General features: G+C 42.6%; 1 protein-coding gene across 2 annotated transcripts in view; it reads right to left on the bottom strand.

Annotated features, from left to right (window-relative positions):
• The window catches only part of LOC128879932 (G-protein coupled receptor dmsr-1-like), a 26,051-nt gene extending 17,638 nt beyond the window's left edge, over window positions 1–8,413 (bottom strand). The window contains exons 1-2 of one of the 2 annotated variants that reach the window (XM_054129506.1): window positions 6,792–8,413; window positions 5,614–6,206 (exon numbers count right to left, since the gene is read on the bottom strand). In XM_054129506.1, coding sequence (XP_053985481.1) covers window positions 5,614–6,200 — 587 coding nt within the window. In that variant the 5' untranslated portion in view covers window positions 6,201–6,206; window positions 6,792–8,413. Of the gene's footprint in view, window positions 1–5,613; window positions 6,420–6,791 lie in introns of those variants that run through there. The other variant, XR_008457723.1, reaches the window with a different exon arrangement.
• Window positions 8,414–9,895: the final 1,482 nt, after the last annotated feature.

Raw genomic sequence — 9,895 nt, 5'->3', positions numbered from 1 at the left:
GCTATTAAAATTTCCCATAGGCCATCTTCTTGTGGAGCCTTTCGAAACATTGATTAATTCAGTCTCCTGTGACACTGAATCATTTCTCGTCAGTAAGTTTATTTTCATTCTAAGTTATAACTTGATTCGCTAGATGACTAAATTTGGTCGCTATTAAAATTTCCAATAGGCCATTTTCTTCCCTCTCCTCCATTGCTACTTGTCGCTGAAACGCTTCTCCCAAAAATTGTGTTATTTATATGAAATTAGATCTGACAATCAAATAAAATTTCCTCCATCTTTTAATTAAATGAAATACCTGACCTTTTGTTAAATTAGAGTAAAGCGTATCCAGCTGAAAGAAAATTTAATCTCGCAGTAGCAGAATCTGACACAGACGATGCCCGTTGCTGGAACTAGGTCTAGTGTTGTCGCAACCTAGCCGTGAATTTAGCGCCAATTTCGCCACTGTTTTCGCTTCGGGGTAGAGAAATATCGTTATAGTACGAAATTGAACGATTCCCTCAAGCTTCCGCTCTTGGACCACTGAATAAATGCTCGCCGCATTCGCGTGGAACATCCGAACCGTGGAATTATCCTAACTTCGGTCATCGTCTAACAAAGAACATGAACAAAGAGCTTGAAATTTCAGTACGCGATGGACCGGCGAATCGCAACGTTTCATCGCGATAATTGACATACTTTCGTTCGTAAGATTAATTGGATTTTAATGAGGATCGTTATTTACGTCACGGTGTTGTGTCCACCTTTGTAATATCGTTTAATTGGCGAACCCGAAGAGATACGATGCAAAACGGAGCCGAACAATGTCGCGAACGAGTTAACAAATTGCAGAACCAAAGCAGGAGGGTTATTAAACGCGCGTGTCATTAAAATTTTGTACGACGTTAACTGACCAAGCGACTCGATCGAAATAGTTTCTAACTGTAGCACGAAGGCACCAATGTTCCATATCAAATTCCAATTAAGGCCAACACGAATTTTTTGCAGGAAAAACACGGTTTTACTTTTAAGCAAAAAAATTGCTTTTTTTTGCAAACATCGAATTCCGTTTAAACAAAGATACGCGAAGTAATCGTTGAACGTTCATATTAGAATGCTGAATTGGAAGATTCTTCGGAACGAGGTGGCTCCAGTTTGAGGAAACCGGCAACCGTCTTATTTACTCGGGAATTCGGTTTCCGCGAGGAACTTCCTGATCGTTCATTTTTTATTCTGTTTATTCGCTGGTGAGTTTAACGTCTCGAGTACTCTCGTCGAATGAAATGCAAACTCGTTGACTGACGAATTCAAACGAGTGGGGTGGCCGGAATAGTTTCTACGACTCGCATCGACTCGTAAAGCAAATATTTCACGTTGGATGGTCGGTTTCGTGCGAGGGTGGAACTTTGTGGATATTCTTTCAACGTTCCGTCACGTGATGGTTACATTCGAGCATCGAGATATGAAAAAAGTTGTAGGTGGGAATTACAGTGACGGTAATTCGATCGAAAATTCTTGTTTTATGGCGTAATACAAAATTTTTTCAAAGAATACGCTTAACCTTTTCGACCCTAGTGGAACCCCAATGAATATTGTTGAGCTTCGTGAAGTTGGCACCCCTAAATGCAAATTTTGATAAAAATCAAATCGCATTCGTTTGTCCACGATTTGTCCACGTTTGGCCAACAAAAATTTTCATTTGTTCGCGCACCCAACAAAATTACTAAAAAAAAATTTTAAACGAAAAAGCAATTTTTTTACTTCAACATTCAACTTCAACAAATGAATCGAAGATGAGCAACGGAGCTTTTTAATTTGAGTTTTTAAGTTTGAGAAAATTGGTCTTGAATCTCCTTGAAGCACGTGTACCACTTGACCAGCGTGTCTGACCATTACTCGCCATTTCTACTTGTGTTGCTAATTTATGTTGCTTCTGTCACGTTAGTATCCATTTCGATTAGTTTTAATCATTTAAAAAAATTGCAGTTTACTATAGAAGAGCTATGGTACATTAGACAATGCCAGAATTAGTAGAACTGGCTAGTCGTGGTCAGACATGATTAGCCAAACCTTTCGATTTATTTTTACGAAAACGAAGCTTCCTATGAAAAAATGTCATTCTTCATTTTCGTTTCGTTTTCAAGCAAAGAATTTCGTAATATCCTTTCTTATACCTTGTATACATCATAAAGGAATCCTCTGTGCAAAATTTCAGCTTTCTACATAGGTTCAAAGGTTTAGCCTGGACGTTGATTGTAATCTGTCAGATTGTAATCAGTCATATATAGATAAACAAAATGATTATGTCAAGATTTTCTAACTATTTCTGTTATTTTTAAAGCCATTCCGGTTAGTTATGGGGCAGAGGGTGTAGAATCAATACAGCGAGTACATAAATGTTCAAATATAAATCGCAGTCGTAGCATATAGAAGCACGAATATACACCTAAAAGTCACAGGTTGTTTACTTCGACGAATAATTATCTCGATGAATGGGTTCTAGTTTTAAATAAAATTCAATCGATCGACGCTGGTATTATTTAATGGAATTTTCCTCAATTGAAATGGAGCGTTTACATCGAAACTCCGAGGTCAGTAAACACATAACGTTGCTCGATTGTTGAACAGAAATCACAAAGAACCGGGACTGTTTCGTTCCGATATTTGAATCAAACGGTCTCTCCCGTTCACGGAAGTTTGGCTCTCATTTACCGGCAACAATAACTGGAAATAACGAGAGTAATCGGCGCTTAAAGTCGAAAGGGAGTCTAGTCCGCCTGGGAACGTTAACAATGAAAATGGTCTTATCTTCTATTTTTGGAATAGCGAGAAATAGAACAAAACCATCCGCAGCAATCATTTGCTCGTTCCTGGTATAGCTTTTTACCTCTGGTTCAAATGGTCTCTTAAATAAATATCCATCGATTGCCAGCCTTAAACAAGCCATTTTAAACCGAGTTTCCATTGTTACGTTCGGAATTCTTTGCAAAATGAATGTAATAGATACTAAGAACTAAAGATCTATAAACTCAACTTTAACACGTTGGCTGCCGGACTAATGATATCGAAAACTTTCTACTGTGATTAACTTTTCTTTACAGCCTGCTGGAAACTGCATAATCATGCATAATCAAACATTAATCGTGGCATTTGAATTTGTGAACTTCGTCGAAACTCGAGGATTTCGTTCAAATTTATTTTCTTTCACCTTTAACATTCGGAATTAATTTGTTCAATTCCGTCAACGCGTTAACTTTGGAAAAAAAGAGATGAAAGTAGTCTGTTTAAAAATGAAAATCGCTCGTTTAAAAGTTCGCTTTTGTATCGACAAGCAACCCCTCTCCAACGAACTTTGAAATGAATTCCAGAATAAATTCAAACTACTCCGACCCCGACAGACGAATCGAATCGAATCGAATCGAATCGAGCGGAGATGGCTTGCTTCGAGAAGACACACGTTTCCGAACGAAATTTCGTGTTTTTTTTTGTCACTCCGCGTTAATCGAGTATCCTCGAATTTATATCCAGCTCCCTTTAAATCGTTGCGAAACGTATCCGTGGCTCTCCCGTGGTGAATTCCGTGGCCGGAATTCATAAAACACGATAAGGGAAGCCAAACGTGTAATCGCTGGGAACACACGCCGTACAAACAGTGTACGGGTTGTTTTGCTGCTTTAATGAACAGTCTCGTTATCGCGGTGGCCACGGTAGCTTCATTTATTCAGCAAACACGAATCGGAACGTTCCACAGCGCGTATCTATCGTTTTGTTTAGAATTACCGAATGTATCTACTTATGGTTTGTAGACAGGCGTCAAACACATCTGAAATGCTGGATAGATTTACGTTGAGGCCGGATATACATTGTTGGTAATTTAGATGATGTACAGGTGCTCGACCCTGTGTACGCGATCGATACATGCGTGCGATGGTTTACGCGTTAACCATCGAAAACACCTGTAATTAAGTAATGGCTAATTAGCGGTCACTTACGCCTGACGAAGGTACTAACGCTATGTCTATATGTCTATACATCGTCGGCGCTTAAGGGAACTCGACAACAAGACGCTTTAAGGTCTATTTACACATATCCGTAACGCGTCAGTTCCGTATCCGTTCAGTTCCGTAATGTTCCAGCAGTGTCAGTGATTTTAAATATTCTTCTGTTGTTTTTTAATGGGCATGTTCGCGCACGTCCGACACCGCTCCGTGACGTTATTGATACGGTACGGATACGGAACTGACACGTTACGGATATGTGTAAATAGACCTTTAACGAGATGCGTTGAGATTTACCCTAGCTGATTCGTACCATTTCTTGGAGTAACATATGTAAGGGATGCAATCAATTCTTTACACAGTCCGCCCATTCTTATTTCCATAAAAAGCGCAATATCGCCCGATAGAAGGAACTTACAATTTATTATCGAACGTGTATCGCCGCGTCCTGTTACATTTAACGCGAATTACCCTCGTTCCCTTTTATCGCAGTATAATATCCGCGTTGTTCGCGAAGCGTTCAGCGTTTTTCGCCGGGAGTCGCGCCGTAAACTTTTATTGCTGGTCGCATTATTTCGAACGTAATAAAACTCGTTTAAGGTGTCCAAGGCAGCGTCTTCCAAAGCGAGAGGGCTTCGCCTTCAAAAGTGCCGTCGACGAACTAAACTTTTAGCATCGTAGACCAGCATTAGACTGAGCTCGCCTTAATTTTTCTTTTGCACCAAGCTTATTTTTCAAACAATTCAATGGTGTAAACAAATCCTATTTCTTTTGCGATACTCTTCAAATTAATGATCAAAGTCGGGCCTCTTTTTCACCTACTAGAGTGCGAAATTCGATAATGTTTGCGATTAAATTAATTAATGTTTTGCTCTTCTTTTTTTTTTATTACTCTTTGCTATCTACCGCGAACACTCGTGTACCTTTTTTCTCAGCATTAAATACCAAACCGCAATCGTCCCTGGAAGTTTCTTTTTTTTTCATTATTTTTATATTCATTCATCATTGTTATACCAAGTATTTGTCACTTAATACTGATCTGAACTCGAATCGTATCTTTCGAAACTACGGAGGCCTCTAGAGTGGTTGTCACCCCTTAAACGGAAAGCTTTCAAATTTCTAGCATCGAAGACCAACGCTACATTAATCTCAGCAGTACCTCGCACCTTAATTTTTCTCCTTCCTCAATCTCACGTTCTAAACGACCTAATAACAACTTAAAACAGGCAAATACAGTCTGTCTCGCAAGAGCGTGTCGGCTATATTTTCGTAAATATTTACATATTTGTACAAAGTTTCACATGGGTCGAATCTACACCTAAAACACTAATACGCATTTACCTAGTAAGGTGTCCAATATCATCCATTAGCAATTACAGCTTGGCACCGTCTCGGCATGCTTTCTATTAATTTCGACCCATATAAAATTTTGTACAAACATATAAACATTCACGGAAATATAGCCGATACGGTCTTATGAGACAGACTGTTAATCTAAACACCTCCCTCTGTACAAGTCTCGAGTTAATCTTCTCTGTGAAATCCGAGATCACCTGGTTACAAGCAATTGCCTAAGCGACCCCTGTTCCCGGTTCTTCCCGAACCGCAAACGGATAAACGGTATTCCGCTCACCTGATAGCGATGTACCTCCAAACAGCCAACGTGAGGGTGATGGCGATGCTGATGGTGTGCAGCAGCTGGGCGAAGTGCATGTGAAACAGGACGAACACCGCCCAACCGTAAGGAAACGTTGGCCTCTTCGGAAGCACGATGTACATGTAAATAGCGAACGGAATGTACTCGAGCATAACCAGCATGTCGGTAGTAGCTAGGCCAGTGAGGATTTGGTTTATGGGGGTGGCGACCATGTCCTTTCGCGTGAGAACGACGATGTTCAGCATGTTCGCCAGGGTTCCAAAGAGGCAAACCACTAGCGCCACGTAACCGTGGTACTTCTTGTACCTGAGAGCCAGGTCTCTGACTGTCCCGTTACAGTAGCAGGAGGATTGAAGATTGGCGGTCTTCAGGAGGGTAGTGGCGCCGAAGTTGTTCACGTAATCGAGGTCCTCGTCGGTGATGTTCATGTCGCTGAAGAAGCCGGTGATATTGTCGAGGCGATGCATGGCTGTCACGCGATGGATCAGGGATCGCAAGTGGACCAGAGTGGCGTTTAAGTGAATGCGACGCAAGGCGTCCTCGTCGTGTACGTAACGGAGCATCGCATCCTGAGGAACGGAGGTTGCATCTTCTGTTCAATGTTTTGATACTTGCTGTGTGAAGCGACTCGGGAGTCGAGAGATCAGAGATGATGAGATTCAATGGATCAACGTTTCGAGACGGTTGAGTCTAGGATTTGGTATGACTGTAAGAGTAATTTGTGGTCGAGAGACGAGAGATGATGGGATTCAATGGGTTAGATTTCTAAGGCTATTACTCTCAGCCTTTTGGTATCTCTATATTATCTAGACATAGAACAGGGGTATCTTCACGGAGTTTCAATTTTCAAGTGGATGCGACGCAAGGCGTCCTCGTCATGTACGTAACTGAAGCGACTCGGGGGTCGAGAGATGATAGGTGGTGAGATTTAATGGATCAACGTTTTCGAGACGGTTGAGTCTAGGATTTGGTATGACCGTAAGAGTAATTTGTGGTTGAGAGACGAGAGATGATAAGATTCAATGGGTTAGATTTCTGAGGCTATTACTCTCAGCCGTTTCGTATCTCTATATCCGGGCCTTCAGATATAGAACAGGGGTATCTTCACGGAGTTTCAATGTTCAGGAACTCGATATTTAAATTGTCATCCATACCTCAAGATTTTCCTGAGTGCAGAAGACTAAGATAGAAGACAAGAAGGTATCTTCACCCTCGTGGGACAAATCTTCGTCCCTAGACTATTCTCTCCATCGACGCCGTGGAATGGGTGATGGTAATACTGTCGAGATGATCGCGCATAGGCTCCAATATTATTTCCAAACTCCACGACTCCACGATCCTCCACCTTCCTAAAGATCGAACCTCTCTCAGCAACCCCTTTTTATTAATATTTAAACGTCTGGCGTGCACCAGCTGGAACCCGTTACGCCGCAAGATTTCCCTGAGTGCAGAAGACTAAGTAGAAGACAAGAAGGTATCTTCACCCTCGTGGGACCAATCTTCGTCCCTAGACTATTCTCTCCATCGCTGCCGTGGAATGGGTGATGGTAATATTGTCGAGATGATCGCGCATGGGCTCCAATATTATCTCCAAACTCCACGGCTTCACGATCATCCACCTTCCCAAAGATCGAACCTCTCTCAGCAACCCTTTTTTTATTAATATTTAAACGTCTGGCGTGCACCAGCTGGAACCCGTTGCGCCGCAAAATTTCCCTGGATGCGAGATCTCGTTATTCCCCTAGGACAAATGGAACTCCACGGGGTTATTCTTCCATTTGATTGCTGGCAGATGAATCGAGGTCTCCCTGAGGCAATTGCAGCTTCTCGATATGAAGTGTCCCGGTCCTCGGATATCACCTATCGGACTCGCTCGTATCTTCTTCGTAGCGGAGTACAGCGCGAGGTTATATTCCCAGAGGCGAGCAACGTGTCCTTGCGCGGGACACGGACTCCTCTCCCTCTCTGTCACGGCGAATTATTCTTCCGAGGTCGCGGGGATCGTAATTTCCAGCCTTCAACGGGAGAAAGTGTGCAGCGCGTGGTAACGCGTCCGCGTTACGACACGCATGGGACGCATTCGGCTAGACGCACTGCTGAGGATACGCACGGCGTGATGCTGGATGACGTCCTTGAAGCCCGCGGCATCCTTCTCAACTTTTCTCCTTATTATCTACCTTTGTTCCTAGCTGTCGTGCCCGTGGAGAACACGCCGCTTATTTCACGGCGATAAGAAGTCTCTTGGAAACCTCTTCCGGAACGTTCTCTGGGTAGAATCGACGTGGATATCGGCTTTCTCTCGTTGCTAATCCAGCGATCTGTATTCCATTCGAGTATTTACGTACCGTTAGGTCCTCTCGGGATCGTCGTTCGTTTCGTGACGAGGATAAACACATTCGAGAGAAGTATCTCCCTTTAATTAGCTCGTAGAGATCCAAAGCGTGTGTTCTGGTTTGAGAATCCTGTCTTTGCAGGCATTCCTTCAAGAAATCTTCTTCTGGAGTCGAGCGAGTGGTTTCGAATTTGTCTCGAGGCTTCTCGGACGGCTTCCTTAACCCATCATCCCCGGACCTCGGCGACCGCCCTTCGCGAGGGATGATCCCAGGAGGCACGATCGGAGCATTAACTGCGGCCGCTAACTGATTGGAGTCCACACGAGGCGCGACGTTCCATCATCCAAGAATCGATTCTGTCGATGGACACGTCCCCAAAGCCTGGCGTCGATCTCCCTCGAAGAGGCTGATTATGCGAAAGCCCCCCACTGCAGACGCTCCCGGGGGACCGGAGACCTGGAAAAAGTTGTTTTCATTCGATCAGACGATTTTCGTGAGAGAGTAGGTTCTGGATGAAGTTGAGGAAAAAAAAAAGGTTGACGGGAATTGCGAGGCTTTATTGTGGAGGATTCTAAGCGCTTGTGGGGAAAAGATTATTACGAAAGCTCAATTTCGGGATTTCTGTACCCCAAATGGTCTCAGGAATCAAAGCCGATACCCCATGGAACTGGATCCTCGTATGTCAGGCTCAACTATGACACCTCAATCAGTCCACTGGTCGCAATCTCTAAAATATGACGATGGTCACGATAAAGTTAAGGGTCTCTGCAGCTATCGAGCTTCCGAGCTTCCGACAAGTCACAGCTCCCATGCTTCATATAGCTGAACTGCTCAAAGTACCACCCTGATATTATACTCTCTATTTTCTCTCGTTGACCCTTTATATACGTTAAATCAATTTAAAAAAAAAGTATCAGCTTATAGGGGATAATGAGACGAAACTTTTTTATATTTACAGTTTATTCGCAGGACACCTTGTTTCGATAATAAAAATTAAAAAGTCAGAAGCTAGTTGCGAAAATTGAATTTCAGGAAAAAGGTTTTCTAAGTTTTCAATTTTTATCTCCGAAACTAAACGTCGCACGAATAAACTGTAAATATAAACAAGTTTCGTCTTGTCATTCTCTATTAGGTGATATTTTTTTCAAATTCGATTGTCCGACTGTTCCTTTTTTTCCTTTGAGACAACAGCAACAGGATCAGACCACTGCGAGATCTCAGGGAAAAGATTTTCTAAGTTTCCAATTTTTATCTCCGGAACTAAACGGCGTACGAATAAACTGTAAACATAAAAAAGCTTCGTCTTGTCATTCTCTCTTAGATGATATTTTTTTCAAATTCGATTGCCCGACTGTTCCTGTTTTTCCTTTGAGACAACAGCAACTGGATCAGACCACTACGAGATCTCAGGGAAAAGGTTTTCTAAGTTTTCAATTTTTATCCCTGAAAATAAACGTCGCACGAATAAACTGAAAATATAAAAAAGCTCCATCTTATCACTCCCTATAAGCTGATATTTTTTAAAAAAGTCACACCTCCACGCCACATAGAATTTCCAAGCAAAAATCGTCAATGGGTTAATTTCTACCACCCTGATATTTCGTATACAACGCATGAACTGTGGTCTGAAGATCGAGGGATCCCGAAGATCCCCGCAGATCTGCTGGAAGATGAAAGAGCACATATTTTATGGCACCTGCGTCCTCCAATCGCGCCCCTCCTTCCGAATTTCAATTCAGCTCGAGCCACAGCCAATCTCGCGCCCAGCGATTTTGGAATGGCTGGAACGTTTTAGGTCGAAAGCAGGTGGAAAATCCGCGAAAGCGCATAAATTTTCCTTGGCTATCGCGAACGCTCGTCTGTAAAGAGGTTTTCATCGGGCGTACAGTAATTCGACGCAGCCGAAAATGGAAGTAGCGGACAAG

The sequence above is a fragment of the Hylaeus volcanicus genome, chromosome 7 (genome assembly GCF_026283585.1).
Source record: "Hylaeus volcanicus isolate JK05 chromosome 7, UHH_iyHylVolc1.0_haploid, whole genome shotgun sequence".
Classification (NCBI taxonomy): Eukaryota; Metazoa; Arthropoda; class Insecta; order Hymenoptera; family Colletidae; genus Hylaeus; species Hylaeus volcanicus.
This window is presented reverse-complemented; position numbering and strand designations above follow the sequence as displayed.